General features: G+C 47.8%; 1 protein-coding gene across 5 annotated transcripts in view; it reads left to right on the forward strand.

Annotated features, from left to right (window-relative positions):
* ANKRD6 (ankyrin repeat domain 6) overlaps window positions 1-21,635 on the forward strand; it is a 190,383-nt gene that overhangs the window by 154,999 nt on the left and 13,749 nt on the right. For all 5 annotated transcript variants that reach the window (XM_056125346.1, XM_056125348.1, XM_056125349.1 and 2 more), the window contains exons 4-9: window positions 5,826-5,924; window positions 7,107-7,205; window positions 9,789-9,887; window positions 12,162-12,260; window positions 15,312-15,410; window positions 17,040-17,117. In XM_056125346.1, the coding sequence (XP_055981321.1) occupies window positions 5,826-5,924; window positions 7,107-7,205; window positions 9,789-9,887; window positions 12,162-12,260; window positions 15,312-15,410; window positions 17,040-17,117 (573 nt within the window). The remainder of the gene's footprint in view (window positions 1-5,825; window positions 5,925-7,106; window positions 7,206-9,788; window positions 9,888-12,161; window positions 12,261-15,311; window positions 15,411-17,039; window positions 17,118-21,635) is intronic.

Genomic DNA, 21,635 nt, shown 5'->3' on the forward strand with positions numbered 1-21,635 from the left:
CCCTAATTTACATTGTAGGAATCTAGGAAATAAGGACTTTTGTGAGGAACACAGAGTCATGATGCATCTGATCCTACCCCCCTTCAGATTCTTCTTTGATAATTAATTATATGCTATTTCCAAACATGACACCCTCACTTGTGCTATGGTGCAGGTTATCACAGAGCTGCCATTTTTCTTGGTTCTCTAAATGTGTCACATACAACAGGAAACATAAATGTCATTTTCTTGGTCCTAAAGTAAATGTCATTTTCTTGGTCCTAAAATGTGTCACATACAACAGAAAAAGTAAAGCATTTGCCATGAATAACTATGTCATTGATTTCTCCACAGGCGGAAGATTGTCCCATGTCCTTCAGACATCTCTAGTTATATTTGGAACCTATTGGGTCATCAGGGATATTATTTTCAAAAGCTGCTGAGTTAGCACCAAGCTGTTGATGTCTACCTTGGGTCATGATGCTTTTGTTTTCCTGCCCTGTGGCCATAACATTTATAACATTTAAAACTGAGCATCCCACAGAACCAGAGAGATAAAACAGCAGGTAGGGCTCGTACCTTGCACGTGAGTGACCCGGCTTCAATCCCTAGCATCCATATGATTCCACTAAACCCACAAGGAGTGATCCCTGAGTGTAGAACCAGGAGCAAGCCCCGAGCATCACTGAGTGTGGCAAACAAAACAAAACAAAAGCCAAACATCCTTGACTATACGGTATAATAGTACCCTTAGACGACAGGAGTGCAGGTACGGGGACTCTGACACAGAGACTCTGACCCAGAAAAGGCGGGGCACCATTTGCTGGCACAGACTTGTCAGGATGTGTCTTGTCTTCTCTTTGAATATTTTAAGTCCTTTTCACCACACAGGCAAGATGGCAATTCCAGGAAGATATCCCAACTCAGCATTCTTGCCTCAGGTCTTGAACTCTGAGTTCTCATGCAGCAAGGGCCATGCTAACTGCCTCGAACTTCTGCTATTTGTATCAGGAAAGAGGAAGTAAAGCAGGCCTGAGCGCTCACCATGGACATAAGGGCAGATTTGTCAGCAGAAGGAAAGCCAGCTCTTATTTTTAGACTGAAACACCCCTTTCATCTATCACAACTGTTGACTTGCATCTCTTGATTGCCTGGGATAAAGAATTGCATACATTGCTTCTCCCAAATGACTCAAAACAAAACACACCAAGAGTAAAAACAATTGGGAATGGAGAAGGTACAGTTAAATTTGCATGTCTTGTGAAGTAATACATCCCTCAGAATATGGCTCCTGGCGGTCATCTATATATTTACCATGTGCTGATGACCAGCCTTGAAATTTTTGCAAGATTTCAAGGATGGAAACTCTTTAAGGGTGTTATTTAAGGAAGTTGGGAGATTATTGAAAACATCCTTTTCGAAGTTACCTTACTTGGGTGACAAGTTAGAAATTAAGAATGTTAATTTTATGAAGATGATATCGCTAGCTTCCTTTTCCACAGATATTGTTCTATCATGATAAGGACAACATGAGAATTAGTTGAAGAATGACCTCCAGTGTACTTCCACCTGTGGAAATGGGGTCTTTAGAACAAGCAACTCTCGAAGTAAATTCCTTCTTGCTTCCCATCAATTCTGTCAACTCCCATTGGAGATTTAATGCCATTTCTGACTGGTTAATGAGCAGTCACATGGCCTCTACCTCAAATGTAGTCCTGGACTCTGGGGTCACAGTAGAAAGCATGAAAGAAGGAAAAAAATAAGAGAAAACAGAAAAGAAAGGCAGGAGAGAATCCTAGAAGATCAGAGAGAGAGAAAGAGTGAGCAATCTGTTTTACACACCTATCCTACTTAAGCTGTCTTAAGCATCTGTGCACCTGGGGAACCCTTACCCCCCCTCACTCTTTTGTCCCCGCAGGGTGTATATCCCACCTTGTATGCTGCTGTTTCTTCCCTGAGCTCAGCTTTGGCAGCTTCCCACTCTGGGGCCACTCTTCTCACTATGTAGGAGAGGAAGCTAAATGTATTTCACTGCAGTTATTTAGACCGCAAATGTGCCAAACCTTTTAAAAGCTCAAAGTGAGCAATACTGATGTCTTAGAAGAACTGAGAGCTGGCACTGATGCTAACAGGCCAGCAGGTTCCAAATGAAAGTGTCAAGCCGCAAGGTCGCTGGCAGTTTAACTTTTTAACTGCAGCCTTCTTCCATCTACTGCTTCCTGGTCCATCATTCAACAAATGCTTCTTGGGTAATAGAACTGGCAGTGTGCTGAGTCCTCGGCTTGATGTGTCATCAGGAGGTAGCGCCAACACCTGATCTCTCTTAAGATCTGTCATAAGGTTAATTGACCTTACAGATTGGAAGGAACTAGGAAAATGAGTGCCAAGAAGGACTTACTTCTGGCTCTGTTCTCAGGAATTACTCCAGGTGGGCTCAGAGTACCATGTAGATTGAACCTGGGATGGTTATGTCAGGCAAGCACCCTACCTGCTGTGCTATTGCTCTTGCTCCACCTCTAATTTTTTTGTGGGGGGGGGGGCACATACAGCTGTGCGTAGAGCTTACTCCGGGCTCTGCACTCAGGAATCACTCCTGGTAGTCTCAAGGAACTATAAGGGATACCAGGCGTCAAACCCAGGTGGGCCACGTGCAAGGCACGTGCCCTACTTGCAGTACTATAGCTCCAGCCTGTTCCTAGATTTTTAAAGCGAGATTTAAGAATATTTTATGAATGTAAATTTGATATTTAAGATGCAGTGCTTTTCCCAAGAGGAGAGAGAGAACAAAAGCAAATGCCCTGCCACAGAGGCAGGGTGGGCTGGGGGGGATGGGGGGTGGGAGGGATACTGGGATCCGTGGCAGTGGGAAATGGGCACTGGTGGACAGATGGGTATTTGATCATTGTATAATTGAAACCCTAGCACAAAATTTGTAAGTCTACAAAAAAAAGATGCAGTGCTTTTTATTGTGATTTTTAAAATAGTATAAAATTGACTATCTTGATCATTGTGGAAGGGGGGGTTGTTTTAGCTGGCATCATACCCATCAATGCTCAGGGATTACTCCTGGCTCTACACTTAGGCATTACTCCTAGTGGTGCTTGGGGTCCCAAGATGGGATACTGGAAATCTAATCGAGGCTGGCTGAGTGCAAGGCAAGTGCTCTACCCACTGTACTCTCTCCAGCCCCAATCTTGACATTTTAAAGTATCATTTGAAGGCATTGAATACATTTACATTCTAGAACCAGCTCTTCCATTCCACTGTTCTTCAAATTAAGTGCTTTTCATGTATGTTGTTTTCACAATTCCAGGGAGATTTTGTGAGTAGAAACAGCATTTTATAAAGGTTGTTTCTTCGGTTGACTGTTTTTTTGGTCTTGGAGCCACACCCTGCAGTGCTCAGGGCTTTCTTTTGGCTCTGCACTCAGGGATCACTCCTGCAATTCTAGGGGACCATATGAGGTACCGGGGATTTAACCAGGGTCAAATCGTGTGCACATCAAGCACCTTAGCTGCTGCACTATTGTTTCAACCACTTTTTTCTGTGTTTTGTATCTGGTGTGTGTGTGTATGTGTGTGTGTGTCATGTACATTAAGATTATTTATTGGTGGTGCTTATCCCATTCAAAAACTCCAGGTCACGGAGGGGAAAGGGTGTTGACCGGCCCGCCCGCTCCTCTCTGGAAAGAAAGATGGCGGCCGCACGGGAGCCTTGTGGACAGCAGGTTTGAGCCGGGCTCGGCGGGAGCGGCAGGGACCTCATGGGAAGGGGGGCTTTGTGGGCCGTCCCCCACGCCCCACCGAGGTCGCCAGCTGCCCCCCACGAGCGGCTCTCCGGCACGGCCACGACTCCAGGGCACAGAAACCAATCTCTTAACTATCTAACTTTTAATAGAAATTCTTCCAGGGTCAATAAGTAAAATAGCAGAAATTCAAAACCGCGCGGCCGCGACATCATTTTATTCTTAAACCAAGTTGTAGAAAGCAAATCATTTCACAACGCTGTTTCAGCATATCTGATTGTGGGGGGTGGGTCGTAAACTCTAAACAATAATTGTGCATCTTCTATCGAAACAATCTATCTAGTCAAACTAGATAGAGTATTAACTAGAACTCATCTGCCTCACAAGAATTGGGAGGGGTGGGAGGTGGGGGTCTATTGGGGTTCGGGGTTAAAAATAAGTATTGGTAAAGGGAAATGTGTTTGATATTTACATGACTGAGACCTAAACCCGAAAGCTCTGTAACTTTTCCCACAGTGATTCAATAAATAAATAAATTATAAAAAAAAACCTGACTTTTCAAGAAAATTTCCACTAGATAGAACTAAATATAAAACATTTCTTTCTAAATAATTGCTTTCAACTATAACCATCAAAAATAAAATATAAATTATTGACTTTACCTATTCAGATGATTTTTTTGTTGAATTTTACTATGGATCAAATTCTCTTTGAAGCACATACAGTTGTAAATATGGCTATAGACCCCAGGGATTTGTCTTTTAAATATGGCTGCTTAGATTAATGTGTCTAGTAGCCAAGAATGTTAAACGTTAAAATAGTATGGCTAGATCTAACTCTTTAATTTTAATGATACTGTGAAACCATTTTCTTGAGTGTTTTGGACATTTCTCAAATGGAGGGTCAAGCAAATAGTCTGGTTCTTTACTAGTTTTTAGAATATTCTGCTAAATATTCTACATAAGCTCAATTACATTTGGAACTATTGAATTAAAGTTATTCATAAAATGTTTTATTATGTTCAGTCTTTGCAGCACTTTGCTGATTTTAGATAATAAACCTGCACATGGAAGTTAAAAAAAAAAAACAACTCCAGGTCAAAAATAAAAAACAAAACCCCAAAACTCTCCTGCTTTCCTTTCTCAGATCATCTCTTGACGGCACTATTTTCCCTGTCCCTCTGGTGTTTCACCAGGAAACCTTGTTTATGCTCAACTTCAACTTCAACCAATCAAATTACAGAGACCCAAGGCAGGAAGGGAAACACCCCACCCCACCCCTACCCTCGTTTAGGTGAGAACCCAGAAACTCAGCTGGGCCCTGGGCATCTCTTCTGTCAGGGCCTCTCAGGGCTCACTTCCCCAGCCCCACATCCTGGGCATACTCCTCGCTGCACTCTGCCCCACTCCCTAGGGGAGCCTTGTTTGTGTTCACTTAGCTCCCTGTGTCCATCTCTGAGATGACCTCAGAGCTCCAACCGCCTGCTGCGAGTGTTTAGTGCTCTCTGGGCAGCAGCAAACAGGGTGAGCTGGTGTCCCACTGGGCAGAGAAGACCTGTGAGCCCAGGAGCCTGTGCCCAGAAGAATGGCTCCTGGGTAGCGGGAAACGGTACAGATGCTGGCAGAGCTAAGAGGTCTCGGAGCCACACCCTGCAGTGCTCAGGGCTTTCTTTTGGCTCTGCCAAGTGGTTCTGGGGCTGCTTGGTGGCTAGTCCATGACTCTTGACCAGGACTAATCAGGCAACTCAGGAATGGTGAGTTCTGGAGAGCAGAGGGCTGGAGGGAAGTTCCAGGTCCTGCTGGTCCAGCTGTCTCCAGGGCGGCTCTTGGTCCTGCTGTTCCCAGATGTGACCAGATGGCACCGCTGGCTCTGAGGTGAAGCAAGGTCACAGGTCCCTCAAGGCCAGCTCTGCAGTGCGGGTGTGGTGGGCTGGCCAGGGTCCTCTGCGTGCTCTTCCTAGATGCACCCCAAGCTCTCCCCTCTCAGACTGAGTGGCCTGCTGAGCATGGGGTGGGGGGGTGGGCGGTGACAGAGCCCCTGGCAGAGGGCGGCGAGTGGTGCGGGTGTCTCAGCACTCTCTTTGCCTCTGTGTCGGCTGCAGGGGGATCAGACAGCCTTGCACCGGGCTGCAGTGGTGGGACATACAGATGTGGTCGCTGCACTCATCCAGGACGGCTGTGCGCTGGACCGCCAAGACAAGGTGACATGGGGTGTGGCAGCTGGACAGCCACCTTCTGAACTTCCCTTTTGGTTTGTTTGCTGGGTGGGGGCCACACCCTCCTGTGCTCTGGGGCAAACTCCTAGTGCACGTACTCCCCAGGTACCCAGGGAGCATGCCTGACACAGCCTGAGCCCCCTGCAGACAGAACTGTGGCCCCAGCCAGTCACCTTGGGTCACTTTTTCTTCTTTAAGAACTTGTAAATTTCTCGTTTGTTTGGGCAGGTATGCCCAGATACACTCAGGGCTGACTCCTGGCTCTGTGCTCAGGGATCATTCCTGGTGGTGCTTTTGGGACCATCTGGGATGCTGGAGATTGAACGTGGGTTGGTTACATGCAAGTAGGCATCCTCCCCTCTATACTATCACTCCAGCCTAGTTCTGAGTGTTCTTGATAGTATCATTTCTGCCTGCTGTTCACCAGTCACAGTTTATCTTTAGTTATCTATTCATGATCAAATCAGTCCAGATTCTGTTTGGACTCCCCCCACCCCCCAGTTATTGGATCATACCCAGCAGTGCTCAGAGATCACTCCTGGCAGTGCTGGGGGATCACATGCAGTGCTTGAACCAGAGTCAGCCACATGCAAGACTTTCTCTCTGGCTCTCCTCCATCAAACCACTTTAATGTCACTTCCTATTAAATGTGAGCTGTGGACAGGTCTTAGAACTGGCTTTTCAGCTAGAAGCAAGTGCTCATGCCATCCAGCCATGGTCCATCACAGGACTAAAGCACAGCTTGAACATAACCAGTTCCTGACAGTGCTTATAGATGCCTTTTCTGGGAAAGCCCCAAGAAACTCAATTCTCAACTGATATTTCTGGCTGTGTTTGAGATGAGAAAGACCCTGTGGGTATGCCCTAAAAGTATGTACTAGGAGAGACCGGGGAGATAGCTTCCAGGGTTAGAGTGTATGCTTTGCATTGAACTCAGCTCTGAATTTAATCCTGGTACTGCACCCCCCCCCACACACACACACACTCACACACACACATACACACACACAGCAGCCCTGAATATGGCTTGGTGTGGCCTTAGTGACCTGCAGTCCCTTTGAGTCCAGGCAACTCCACCCCTGCAAAGTACATGTAGGCTCTCTGCTGCTGGGTGATCAGGAGACGAGGGTGGGTGATGTGTGTTCTCTCTCCACGTGTATTCTGCAGGATGGGAATACAGCTCTGCACGAAGCCTCCTGGCATGGCTTCAGCCAGTCAGCCAAGCTGCTCGTTAAAGCCGGAGCCAATGTGCTTGCCAAGAACAAGGTGAGGCCAGACAGGTGCTGGGACTCCCCATCACTGGCAAGATTCTGAAGCTTTCCTGACCTGGGGGACCTCTCTTGTGGCTGAAGGAATCCTTGGCAGGAGAAATGAATGCTCCAAATGAATGCTCCAAATGTTATGCTCCTTAGTGAGCATAACATACATCAGAGACTCCCTATCTTATGTGGCTTCTCAGAACAAAAAGAAAAAAAATTCTTCAGCAGCTCTCTGGAAGTTTCCCTTCTTTAAGGGAATAAACAGAAAGCACCCCACTCCCCTACCAGTTGCAGATGGTCTCATGCCCCCACTGGTGAACTGTACTGTCCACATGGGAAACACAGGTCTCCGTGGCAGAAGAAGCTACTTCCCAGGGAGGCTTCCTTTAAAGACCCACCTCTCACAGCGCTTTCCCAGTGGTTCAATGTGAATAAGGAAACCAGCCCTGTTTCGGCCACTCCCTTCATCTTGGATCTGTCCCTCCCCGGACTCGAGAGCAATATTCCTCTAAACAGCTTTTGAAGCATACCTCTGAGCTCATGTATTTAACCTGGGTGCTTGGTGCATTGTTTAGGCTGGGTCCCCATCAACCTCTCGTGCTGCTGGTTTTCTTAACTACATTTTGTTTTGCTTGGGGACCGCATCTGGCAGTGCTCAGAACTTACTTCTGGTTCTCCAAGCACTGCTATAGGAGGGATTTCTGCTCTCAGAAATCCCTCCTATAGCAGTGCTTGGAGAACCATGTGGGGTACCAAGGATTGAACCCAGATCAGCTGCATGCAAGGCAAACCAATGCCCCACCTGCTGTTTGATCACTCTGGTCCTTCTTACTACTTTTAAAGCAGTTATCTGAAGCCTTGCAGACCCTAATCCCACAATCTCAAAGGGTTCTCTTCGTGGGGCAATGAGATAGCAGAGAGGGGGGAGGGGCACGTGCCAAGTGTCTGGTCCCACTTGGATCCCAGCACTGTGAGGGGAGCCCCATGTAAGCACCTCATCTGTGTGTGCTTGCAGTGACCCGCAGGCAGTGTGCCTGAGTAACTCCACGAGGAGCCCTCGTCCTTCTGAGCACTTCTTGGGATGTTGTGCCCGACTTTCAGATCCCCCAGTTGGGGAGAGACCATGTCCACACACAATAATGCAAAAGCAAAGGAACTTTATTACTAGCCCGAGCCAGCGCTAGCTCGAGCTAGGGCCCAAGCCTCATCCAATCCGTGGAGTCTTGACAAGGACCCGGATTCCAAATCACAAGCAGTTTGTATAGGGTTCAGAGTTAAGAAGCAGTTTATATACTGTTTTTTTTTTTTCAGCATTGGTCCTATTACAACAGTGGTCAGCAATTAGACAATAGTTTCCTCAGTAACAGTTAATAACAGTTTCTAAGGAGGGTACAGTGACCCAACTGCCCAATTCCTTATCTAGGCAAATTACTCAACTGTGAGTTTACCAGAAACTGCAAGTCCTGTTTTGGGGAAACAGAAACTGAGGCCTAGTTGAGACTTAATCTTTGCTGCAGCTTGTCATGGCATCAGTTTCTCCCTCACAGGAGACCCAAAACAAAGCAGAGCGGTAGAGACAGTGCAGAAGGTAGGGTACTTGCCTTGCATTCAGTTGACCAGGTTCGATTCCCCAGGTCCCATATGGTCCCCTCAAGACCACCAGGAGTAATCCCTGAAAGAAGAGCCAGGAGTAAGCCCTGGGCATTGCAGGGTGTGACCCCAAAACCAGAGAAGAAAGAAAAAACCTTCAAATTGAGATCAGTTAGCCTATACTCCAGCCCTACTCACAGCTAAGCGTCTCACCCCTGCATTATCTCTTCAGCCCGGGTCTCTCTGTGGTGGGCGGGAAGGACGCATAAGCTCCTGGAGGAACTTAACGTCACCTTCAGGAAATGTTTAGTGAAAGCAAGCAAGGGAAGGAAGGAAGGAAGGAAGGAAGGAAGGAAGGAAGGAAGGAAGGAAGGAAGGAAGGAAGGAAGGAAGGAAGGAAGGAAGGAAGGAAAAGGTTGGAGAGATAGTAAGTGGGCTGGGCACTTGCCTAACAGGTGACCAATCCAGATTCTCCTCCTGGCACCCCACAGAGTCCACTAAGCACCCCTAGGACTGATTTCTGAGCCTGTGCCAGGCGTAAGCCCTGAACACGACTGAGTGTAGCCCCCAAACCAAAATAAAAATTAACAATAATAAAGAAAGAAAAAAGAGAATGTTCTCCAGGGAGATACCACCCCTGGAGGTAGGGGGCACTGGAATGGTGGAGGGACAGAGTAGCTGGAGCACTGGTGAGAAGAGGGGCTTCCTGTTTAGTTTTAAAGCAGATTCCCAGGAGCCCAAGGAAGTTTGGGGACCCCTTGCTTAGGCGCCTGCGTCAGTGCCTGCAGCCTGGGGCGGCTGGCAGGGCTGACCGCGCCGGGCTTTGCTTTATCGTCTGGAGTCCAAGGCTGAGGCTGCCAGGACCCCCGCTAAAGAGGGGTTTTCTGATGGAGGGGAGCCTCTGCCTCTGTGCCGGGATTCCACACAAGCCTCCCTTGCCAGTGCCACCTGTGAACCAGAATGCTAACGTGGCCCCTGCTCTCTCTCGCCTCTCTCCTAGGCCGGGAACACAGCGCTGCACCTGGCCTGCCAGAACAGCCACGCCCAGAGCACCCGCGTCCTCCTGCTGGGCGGCTCCCGCGCCGACCTCAAGAACAACGTGGGTGGACGCAGCCGCTCCCTGTCTCCTGGGGAGTAGCCTCGAAATCGCCCTGCTGGCGTATTTATTAGCCTAGACGCGTTTGCACGAGCTCACCAGGGCTTTTCTGTTCCCTTGGCCCCGAGCTCACCAGTTAGAGGCCGTTGAAGTGGAAATGCGATAGTGGGATGCTCAGGGTCTCAGGGATGCTCCGGCAGTGGAGACTGAAAGCAAAGGACCAGAGACCACCTTTCCGGCCGGAATCTAAAATTACTTTATTTCAGGGGGTGGGAGAGACGGTTCAGAAGGTAGAGCATTTGCCCCGAGTTCGATCCCTGGCATCTCATATGGTCCCCTGAGCATCACAAGCAATGATTCCTGAGCACAGAGCCAGGAGTCACACACCTGAGCATCACTGGGTGTGCCACCTTCCTGACGTTTCCCCCCCCCCAAAAAGAGAAAAAAACTTAAAAATAAAAAAGATTTTACTTACTGAAGGGAAGGCATGGAAGCTTCTAGATTATGGGAGGGGGTCGCCTAAAGAAGAATTTCAGAGGGCCAGATGATAGTACAGCAGTTAGGGTGTTTGCCTTGCATGAGGCTGACCCAGGTTCAATCCCTGGCGTCCCATATAGTCCCTCAAGCATGGCTAGGAGTAATTCCTGAGAGAAGAGCCAGGAGTAACCCCTGAGCATCACTGGGTGTGACACACAATACACGAAAGGATTTACGAGAGAACCCTTTCCCCTTTAGCATAAACCTTTTTAACCAAAGGATTGGGGAGGCAGGCCAGCATTTCTTTTATTATTGTGTTCCAAGACTGTGGGCCATTAAAACAGGGTTGAGATCGATAGTACAGCAGGTAGAGCGCATGCCTTGCAAGCAGCCAACCTAGGTTCAGTCCCTGGCATCTCATATGGTCCCCTGAGCAACACCAGGAGTAATTTCTGAGTAAGTGCAGAGTCAGGAGTAAGCTCTGAGTGTGTGACCCAGAAAGCTTAAAGAAAGAAAAGAAAAGGGTGAGATGATTATCTCCTGATACTTCATCACTCTGGTCTTTAGTACAGTCTCCGTCATCCAGATTACACAGCACCCGTGAGATATTCTGTATCAGTAATTCCTTTTCTTAGGGCCAGTTTCCTTAATCTCGCCTGCCTGTTTCCCTGTTGCCCCTTTAACCAGCACCCAGGGACACCCCCTCCCTCCCTGTGGAAAGCAGCGTTTCCTTCATAATTCTCACACTCAGCGTCTGACTCGCTCAGGGCGGGTGCAGTGGTTTCCACTCAGCATGCTCTTTGCCAAAGAAATACAGCGCAGACATGCTCTGCCAAGAACACCTCAGATTCACTCCGCAGTTCTTATTTTTTTTTTTGTCTTTTTGTGCCATACTTGGCAGTGCTAAGGATTGTCTCCTGACTCTGCGCTCAGAGATCATTCCTTGGGGGGCTCAGGGAACCGTATGTGGTGGTGGTGATGGGGTTACCTCTGTACTATCCCTCCCACCCAAAACATGTGTGATCTTAACAGCCTAGAGCTGGCCCCGCTGCCCTGTCCTTCACCAGGATGGCTGTGAAGGCAAGTACTCATTTCCAAAGCAGTACCCGGGTCTTCCTTCAGTGTCTACCAGGAATCCTTGGGTGGTAGGAGAGGCGTGGGGTCAGAGGACTGCTACCCAGTGAGGGGACAGTAGGGCCTGCTGCAACTTGCAAAAGCTTCTCTGGGAGCAGGTCTCCAGCACAGGAGATCCAGAGTCGGGGGTCCAAGGGCGTGGGCAGCAGACGGTCACGTGGTTCTGAGCCTGGAAGTGGAGCATCTGTGGTTAAAGGAGAGGCAGACAGACACCCCTAAAGAGTATTTCTACCTACACCAGTTTGCTTGCTATTTTTTTCTTCTTTTTGGGTCACGCCCGACAATGCACAGGGTTACTCCTGGCTCATGCACTCAGGAATTATTCCTGGTGGTGCTCGGGGGACCATATGGGATGCTAAGAATTGAACCCGGGTCAGCCACGTGCAAAGCAAATGTCCTACCCACTGTGCTATGGCTCCAGCCCCTTTCTTACTTTTTAAATAACTCCTTTTGAGGGGTCAGAGCCACAGTACAGTGGGTAGGTGTTTGCCTCGCTCACAGCCAACCCAAGTTCAAACTTTGGCACCCTATGTAATCCCCTGAACACTGCCAGGAGTAATTCCTGAGTGCAGAGCCAGGAGTATAGCCCCTAAACAGCTCCTCTTGGCTTCCCTGATCGGTGCTGTCACCAGTCCTACTGTGCTTAACTTTCATTTCTCTTGGCAGGCAGGTGACACCTGTTTGCACGTAGCAGCACGCTATAATCATGTGTCCATCATTAAGCTCCTGCTCAGCGCTTTCTGTTCTGTTCACGAGAAGAACCAGGTCAGTGCATGGGCTCTCCCACGGGCAGGGCCCAGGCTGCTGGAGGTGGGCACACTCTTCAGAGAGCTCACAGCTGATCCTATATCCCGGGGAAGTGTGCCGTTGCTCCTCCGTCAAGCAAGGCAAACATTTCCTGGGTGTCTTGGCATGTGTTCTGCTTCTAGTGATTTTAAGTATTTTAAAAACAGGCGGCGTATGGAGGAGGTGACTCAGCAGGAGAGGGAGCATGTGCCTCTCATGTCTAAGGCCTTGGGTTTGATTCCAGCACCACAAATCAGGCACGCTCGCGAGCGCACACACACACACATGGAAGTGTGTGGCACAATCGGTTAAACCAGGAAGTCTGGTGTCTTGTGACTCTGAGTTTTGTTCCTGGCACTACCACCATATTGGTGCCAAAGGAACCTCTGGTTTCTGTAAAAATGGGCACATGATCTTTATCTGTGCTGTGTGTGCCGGGGTTTTGAAATCAAGCTGTTTCTCCCAGGATATGGATTTAGGTATGACTTTTAGTTCTTTGGATTAAAGAACATGAAAATCCTCATGTTTTCAATAATGAATTGTTTGGCCTTTTGGAGTTTACACTATTTATGTCTGTAGTTTAAAAATTAGAATATGAAGGCTGGAGAGATAGTGCAGGGATCAAGGGGCTTGCCTTGCATGTGGCCAGCCCAAGTTCCATATCCACATAAGGTCCCTGAGCACCTCCAGGTGTCATCCCTGAGTACAGAACCAGAAGTAAGCTCTGAGCACCACCAGGTACAGCCCCCAAACAAAGGAAAGAAAATAGCATTCCTGGGCCAAAGAGAAAGCTCACCGAGCCGAGGGCATGCTTTGCATGAAGAAGGCCTAGGTTCAATTATTTTTACTTGCATGGTCCTCCAGGCTCTGCAATGTGTAGCCCCCAAACAAAACAGAAAAGTATATATTCCTGTATCTAAATCCAGTTTAAATAGTGATGCCCAGAATATCCAGGTAATGGGAGTTTTCAAAGGTTCCTGGTCTGAATGTACATAAAGGATTGAAACTCACTGACCTATTAGAATAGCTTTCACTTCCAGGACCAGAGAGATATTAAAGCAGGTAGCCATTTTCCTTGCTCTTGGCCAACCCTGAGCCCTCTTGGTCCCCTGAGCCCTGCTAGAAATGATCCTTGATCACAGAGCCGGAAGTAAAAATCCTGAGCACTGCCAGATATATCCGCCAAACCAAAAGATAAAATAAAATAAAAATAAAACAGATCGGGGCTGGAGCGATAGTACAGTGGGTAGGGTGTTTGCCTTGCATGCAATTGACCTGGGTTCAATTCCCAGCATCCCATATGGTCCCCCAAGCACCGCCAGGAGTAGTTCCTGAATGCAAAGCCAGGAGTAACCCCTGTGCATCGCCGAGTGTGACCCAAAAAGCAATAAATAAATAAACAAATAAATATATATAAATAAATAAATACAAATAAATATATAATAAATATATATAAATAAATATAAAGAAATAAACAAATAAAGAAATAAACAAATAAAACAGCTTATTTCTGACATTCTGTAGCCTTCACATTGAACCAATGTGTCTCAGCCCTGGTGGCACGTCACAGTCACGACACTCCATATGGATTAAAGTTGAATGTGGGGGGTGGGACTTAGGCCTTGGGAGTTTCTTGAGTTCTCTGGCCAAGTCTGATGTGAAGCCAGGCCAGGAAGACTCTGTTCTGGGGCTTCTCCAGTGCTCAATCCCAGAGTCAGTGCCTCTGGGTGCCACACATGGGCCTGGCTGTCCGTGCTCCCGGGGAAAACGTATCAGGGCACTTTACCTGATCAGCAGGGTTGGATAGGTTTTTTGATTTTAAGGGCCTGGGGGCGGGGATATCTATTGCCTGTCTGTGATCAGGGCTTACTCCTGATTCTGTGCTCAGAGATCACTCCTGGTGGGGTCGGGGCCCCTGTGTGGTGTTGGGGATCAACCCTTGGCTGTTCATGTGCAAGAGCAAGAGCCTTATCTGCTGTAGTATCTCTCTGGCCCCCAAGAATGTGTTGTTTTACTTCCCCTATATTTATCTCATTTATTTTGATTGGAAGTCCTGGTAATATGTGTATAGGGAGGCAGTATGTGTATGTGTGTGTGGGGGGGGGGGCGGGTTGACCCAACATTTAGGATTAAACAAATTTATTTGTACTTTTCTTTCATAGTTGATTGAAGAACTTTTGGGTTTTGTTTTTGCAGGATCAAAAGGGCTCTGTATAAAGAAAACGTGAAAATTTCTCAAATAGGCTGTTTGGGGAACATCCTAAGGCTGGAACAAGGTTCCCAGGGCCCCTCCCATCCCCGCTGTGGTCTACGGGCCAGCCTCTGGGCAGCCTGGAAGGCAGCTGCCAGCTGTGAGGGGAGCATGCAGAGCTCCAGGCAGTCCAGTTGCCTTCTCTGGCCCCTTTCCCCATCACCTGGCCTTCAGGTCTTGGGGAAAAAGCTTCAGGTGCACCATTGTTAGCCCAACATAACTGTCTCCACCCACATTTAATTCTGTGATTTCTGGTTCCCCAGTCAAAACGGAATGCCATATTGACGTACAGCTCATTTCTTTCCACGATCTCTTTTAAAAGAAGCACATGGGGGCTAATACAGCACATAAGGCACTTGCCTTGCCTGTGGCCGACCCCATGTGGTCCCTGAACACCCCCAGGAGTGATCCCTGAGCATAGAACCAGGGATAATCCCTAAGCACTGCCAGGTGAGGCCCCAAAACAAAACACAACAGCAACAAAAGTATATGCTTGAGGGGCTGGAGCAATAGCACATTAGGCAGGGCATTTCCCAGCATCCCAAATCGGCCCTCAAGCACCAGCAGGAGTAATTTGTGAGTGCAGAACCAGGAGTAACCCCTGAGCATTGCTGCGTGTGACCCAAAAAGCAAAAAAAAAAGTATATGCTTGAGCAAAAAACCCTCCATCCTCCTCAGCAAATGTCAGTCATGGCTTGGCTTTGGAAAGCCACAGCCAGAAGATGGGATTAGAAACAGATCGAATGGAGTCAAGTGGCCTTTCTTCTGGTTCCTTTCAGGCTGGAGACACAGCCCTTCATATTGCTGCGGCCCTCAATCACAAGAAGGTGGTGAAAATTCTCCTGGAAGCTGGAGCAGATGAGACCATTGTCAATCATGTAAGTGGACTGGTTCTGGCCCCTTCTCACCTGCTGGGCTCTCAGGCATCAGAGCCGCCTCAACACTTCAGGCCTCGGGGACTCTTGCTCTCAACCCCTGAAAGGGAAGCCCCAAGACCCTTCTTTAGACTCATCTGATGAGCTCATCCTGGCACAAAAAGAGTGGGCAGGGTTGGTGGAGGAAGCAGTCAAATGAGTTCTGGGCCTGCTAACTGAGGTGGTGCTTAGAAAAATGGTCATGTGGTCAGGCCATTAAGTTTCCTCAGAAAACTCCTGTCTTGGGACCAAAGTGATACTACGGTAGGTAAGATGCTTGACTTGCAAATGCACAACCAGGAGTGACCCCTGAGGGCAGAGCCAGGAGTAAGCCCTGAGCACAACTGGGTGTGACCCAAAACCAAAAAAGAAAAAAAAGAAAATATCTTTCTCTCAAATTGTCGTTTCTCTATTTGCTCCTTCCCTTTTCTCCTCACCATTCCTTCCTCTCTCTTTTTCTTCTCTCTCCTCTTCTTTCCTTCACCCTCTGATTCCTTTTCATTTTTCTCTCCTCTCTTCTCTCTCTCTCTCTCTCTCTCCCTTCCTTCCTATCCGGTTCCCCCTCCCCTCTGCTCTCCCCTTCTCTGGGTCTAAAACCATTCATGAGATGTCTGAGGGTTGGGATGTTGAGGCAGGTAAATGCCACTGTGTCTTGTTCCCAGGTCCTCATCTTCAAGCTCAAGACTTGCCTGCTCTATGTCACAATACCTTTCCCAGGATGCCTTGTTTTCACCTCTGGTTTAGGGTTTTCTTTCCCCTAAACTCTTATCGTGCCTTGAGCTTCCTGATGGTTTTTCATAGCCCAGTTCCTGAGGCTCTGTGGCTAGACCCTCATCTGCCCTTCACACCATTTTCCCTGTGTTTTCCAGTGATGATTCATGAGTGGTTGGATTTCATGATCCTTCAGCTTTTTGGTTTCAGGTCACTCTTAGCTGTGCTCAGGGATCACTCCTGGCTCTGTGCTCAAGGGACCACAGGAGGTCAGAGGATCAGATCCGGGCTGGCTGCATGCAAGACAAGAGCCTTAGCCTACTATACTCTCTCTCCTGCGCCATCCCTTGTACTATTTCCTCAACTGAGATCTTCCTCCTGGACCTTGTCTGGTTTTGTTTGTTTTTGTTTTGGGGGTGGGGAGGTGTCATGCTCAGGGGTGCTCTGGGCTTACTACTGACTCTGCACTCAGAAATCACTCCTGGAATGTTTGGGGGACCATTTGGGGTGCTGAGGATTGAACCTGGGTTCGTCTCATGCAAGGCAAATGCCTTACTCACTGCACTATCTCTCTGGCCCCCAAGGACCTTGTCTGGTTTTACTTTCCCTGTCTCCTTCTGGAAACTTCCTGCTGCAGTGCCCCAGACTTGGCTTGCAAGTGAGCAAGGCTGCTCCGAGGTCAGCACTTACACTCCTTGGCTGTCTGGTGGTCAGCACTGGATCTCTCCAGTACCTCTCGCTGGCTGGGCCCCCTCCTGGGGTGGGATGAGCATGGCCACGTCCTGCCCATGATTGTGTTACAGGGAACGCGAGGTGCTGGTGGCGAGGCCAAGGGTGGAGGGTTGGTGCCACTCCTCACTCTCCTCCTGTGCCTCTCCTCAGGCAGGCCAGACCCCACTGGAGACTGCGCGCTACCACGACAACCCCGAAGTCGCTCTTCTCCTCACCAAGGCTCCCCAGGTAGGACTCTCCGGGTTTCTGGCTCTAGGGCTTGTGGGAGGCTTCAATTGGGATTCCAGGCCATAATTGCAGGCTGAAATAGGGAACCAGTGGATTTACTGAGCGAGGTGTGGAAAGGGGTACACCCACGTGGGCCTCTTCGAGGACTGGAACCAGAACCTGCTGCTCTGCCTTCACGCATCCTCTCCTCCCGGGGGCTGAATACCCGCCCACCCACTTGCCATCATGACATCTCAGCATAAACACTGCCCAAGAGGCTGAGTCTGGAGGATGAGGACAGGGCCTTTGAGAGGATGGCACAAGGCAAGCCACCTCCTTACTGTGCTCCTTTGTACTGGAAGCAGAAGGGTTTGGGGCTGGAGCGATAGTATAGCGGGTAGGGCATTTGCCTTGCATGCTTCCAACCTGGGTTTGATCCCCAGCATCCTATATGGTCCCCCCCCCAACACTGCCAGGAGTAATTCCTGAATGCAGAGCCAGGAGTAAACCCTGAGCACCGCCAGGTGTGATCCAAAAAGTTAAAAAAAAAAAGGGGGGGTTCCCTTAGGGCTCCAGTTCATAGCCAGATTAGGTTTGGTTTTAACATTGGACCTGGGGGTTCACATCACATGCCCACAGTTCAATTAGCAGTAAAGGCAGGAGGGAGAGGATCGAAGGGGTGATTTGAAAGATGGTCTGTCTAAGGCGAGCTTCCAACACGAGCCTGTCCACAGGGAAAGGGGTAGTGCTAGAAGCTAGGCATGCAGGGCAGAAGGTGGCTGGCACAATTCAGTGAACTGGATGTACTCCATACTGCAGAGGTGTGTGGTCAGGAAGGCCAGTGGACTTCATCCAGGCAGGGTCACTCATACAGCTACCTTGGATCAGTTCTTGCTTTTCTTTGCATGTTCACTTACTCTCAGGTAGTTCTGCTTTTATAGAGCTTTTACTTTTTATTGTTTTTTGGCCATCGCTCAACTTTTATTTATTTATTTATTTATTTATTTATTTTAATGTCCTTCAGATTCATTATGTTGTCACAAATGGCATTGTTTCTTTATCAAGGCCAAATAATATTCCATTAAATATACATATACACAAATTCTATATATACACACAAATATACACACCATGGAAATATTTTATCCTTCACTAAACTTTTAAAAATTATTATTTTATTCAGGTTGAATTTAAAAATTATCTAAATAACAAAGAAGTTTAAAGGCCAGTGACCCCATTCAATCTCTGGCACCTGGGGCTGGAGTGATAGCACAGAGGGTACGGTGTTTGTCTTGCATGCGGCTGACCGGGGTTGATTCCCAGCATCCCTGTCCCCTGAGCACTGCCAGGAGTAATCTCTGAGTGCATGAGCCAGGAGTAACCCCTGTGCAATGCTGGATGTGACCCCAAAAAAAAAATCTCTGGCACCTCCAGGAGTGACAGTTGAGCACAGAGCCAGGAGTACACCCTAAGCACCATAGGGGTATCACCCAAAACTTCCCATCAAAGAATGATAATCTATAAACAGTGATCTTAGCACTGTAGCACTGTCCTCCCATTGTTCATCGATTTGCTCGAGCGGGCCCAGTAACGTCTTCATTGTGAGACTTGTTGTTACTGTGTTTGGCATATCGAATATGTCACAGGTTGCTTGCCATGCTTTGCCGTGCAGGCGAGATAGTTGGTAGCTTGCCTGGCTCTCCAAGAGGGGCAGAGGAATCGAACCAGGGTAGGCCAGGTTGACCGCGTGCAAGGCAAACATCCTACCCGCTGTGCTATTGCTCCAGCCCAACGATCTTAGCACCTTGAAATAATTGTTTCTTCATATACCACAAATAGATCATTTTATATAATTGTGCTTGCAGTGACATAACCTTTCCTAGTCTACTCTTTATCCTCACAATAATAGGGAAATGTTTTGCCATCTTCATAGTTACTCATCATGTGAGCATAGTCTGGGCAGGGTAAGTGTAAGTTACCATGGATCAGAGAGATAGAACAGCAGGTGAGGTGCTTGCCTTTCACACAGGAAACCTGGTTCAATTCCCAGCATCCCATGTAGTCCCCCAAGCGCAGCTAGGAGTGAACCCTGAGTTCAGAGTCAGGAGTAAGCCCTGGTCCAAAAACAAAAATAAATGTGATCTATACAGAGCCTTGAGCAGTTGTACAGAGGGTAGAACACTTGCCTTGCCCATGGCTGACCTGACCTGGGTTTGATCCCCAAATTCCTGAGCACCTCCAGGAATGACCCCTGAACACAGAACCAGGAATAAACCCTGACTGCTACTGGGTGTGACCCAAAAACAAAAAAGTGATCTATATAGGGGTCACTTGAAAAGATCTGAGCACCTCTGAGAGTGGGTGATTCCCTCCTCCATAAGTAAATAAAAGAAAGAAAAGTAATCTACAACACATTTTTATGCCAGTGCTGGGATAGATAATAAGTGGGTAAAATTTTATGGAAGTGTAGTTTATAAAACTATTCATATTGAATTCCTTCAATATGAAACATGCATAAAATTTAGAATATGCATAAAAAATTATGTGTGTCTTTCTACTGATCTGTAGTTTTTTGATTTTTCAGTAGCTTGTTTTTAAGGTTTTTGGTCATACCCCAGCTGTGCTCAAGGGTTACTCCTGGCACTGAAATGCTCCAAGCAGTGCATCATTGAAGAGAATCAGGCAAATCTTAAAGGAATGACCCATTAAGCTCTTTCTCTCTTTCTCTCTCTCTCTCTCTCTCTCTCTCTCTCTCTCTCTCTCTCTCTCTCTCTCTCTCTCTCCTCTCTATCTCCAGTCCCCAAATAGCATTTTGTCTGAAACAGGAAACCCCTTTCCTCTTGCATCTTAGTTGTCTTTGGATCTCAGTGAGTCCCCATGGTTCTAAGAGGATACTTCTTTCTGAGGCCCAAGGTTAGTGATAAGACATTGATGATGATCCATTTGGCAGATAGAATGGCCCCCTGGGAAGAGGTCAGCCATGCGAAGTTACTCTCACAGGCTAGGAACACTGTTAGTGGGGTGGGAGGGATCTTCCTGATGATTATTTGAGGGTTGGATCACTTGCTTGTCACTTGCCTTTCTTGATAGACTTGGTTCGCAAATGCTTCTGAAGGCAAGCATCTGACTGCTTCTGGCTTCTGGTCCTATTCTAAAAGTCCAGATAATTGGATAAGTGTTTTGGATAAGTCATTTCTCTCTCAACATCTCAACTTTCCAATGATACTATATATTTAGCTTTGGAAATGATTTGCTGGTTTAAGGATTTTTTTTTTTTTTTTGGCTCAGGAGACCATATGAGGTGCTAGAGATCAAATCCAGGTCAGCCACGTGCAAGGCAAACTCCCTACCAGTCGTACTATCACTGTTCCCTCTTTTTTGGGGGGTCACACCCGGCGATGCTCAGGGGTTACTCCTGGATCATGCACTCAGGAATTACTCCTGGCGGTGCTTGGGGGACCATATGGGATGCTGGGAATCGAACCCGTGTTGGCCATGTTGGCTGCGTGCAAGGCAAATGCCCTACCCGCTGTGCTATCGCTCCAGCCCCCTGTTCCCTCTTTTTAAAACATCTTTTTCTTGAGCTGGAGCGATAGCACAGTGGGTAGATGTTTGCCTTGCACACAGCCAACCCGGGTTCAAATCCCAGCATCTCATATGATCCCCTGAGCATCACCAGGAGTAATTCCTGAGTGCAGAGCCAGGACTAACCCCTGTGCATCGCCCGTGTGACTCAAAAAGAAAAAAATAAAAAATCTCTTTCTCTTTTTGTTCTGTTTTGTTTTGTTTTGTTTTCGGGCTGGAGCGATAGCACAGCGGGTAGGGCGTTCGCCTTACAAGCGGCCAACATGGCCGACCCGAGTTCGATTCCTCCGCCCCTCTCGGAGAGCCCGGCAAGCTACCGAGAGTATTCGATATGCCAGACACAGTAACAACAAAGTCTCCAATGGAGACGTTACTGGGCCCGCTCGAGCAAATCGACGATCAACGGGAGGGCCTTTACCTTTTACCTTTACTTGTTTTGTTTTGGGGCCACACCTGGTAGTGCTCAGGGATCCTATCATACTAGGATTTAAACCAGCCAAATGCTAGGCAAGTTGTCTTAACCTTTGTATTATCTCTCTAGCCTGGTTTAAGGAAAATTTTGCCATTCTTAGAAATTATGTAGGGGCTGGAGTGATAGCACAGCAATGGGGCATTTGCCTTGCATGAGGCTGCCCTGGGTTTGATTCCCAGCATCCCATATGGTCAACCAAGCACCGCCAGGAGTAATTCCTGAGTGCACAGCCAGGAGTAACCTCTGTGTATCATCAGGTGTGACCCCAAAAAAAAAGCAAAAAAAAAGAAAGAAAGAAAGAAAGAAAGAAAGAGATTAGATCCACAAAGAACCTAGTTTCATGTGATAGCTGTAAGTAATTACCATACTTGTAATCAAAATTGAAAAATGTTTATTCACTTAAAGATAACAAGCCCAAGGGATGCGGAAGTAGCTCATAAGGCTGAGGTCTTGAGTTCAACCCCTAATACGGCTTGCTCCCC

The sequence above is a fragment of the Sorex fumeus genome, unplaced genomic scaffold (genome assembly GCF_029834395.1).
Source record: "Sorex fumeus unplaced genomic scaffold, SorFum_2.1 ptg000054l, whole genome shotgun sequence".
Lineage (NCBI taxonomy): Eukaryota > Metazoa > Chordata > Mammalia > Eulipotyphla > Soricidae > Sorex > Sorex fumeus.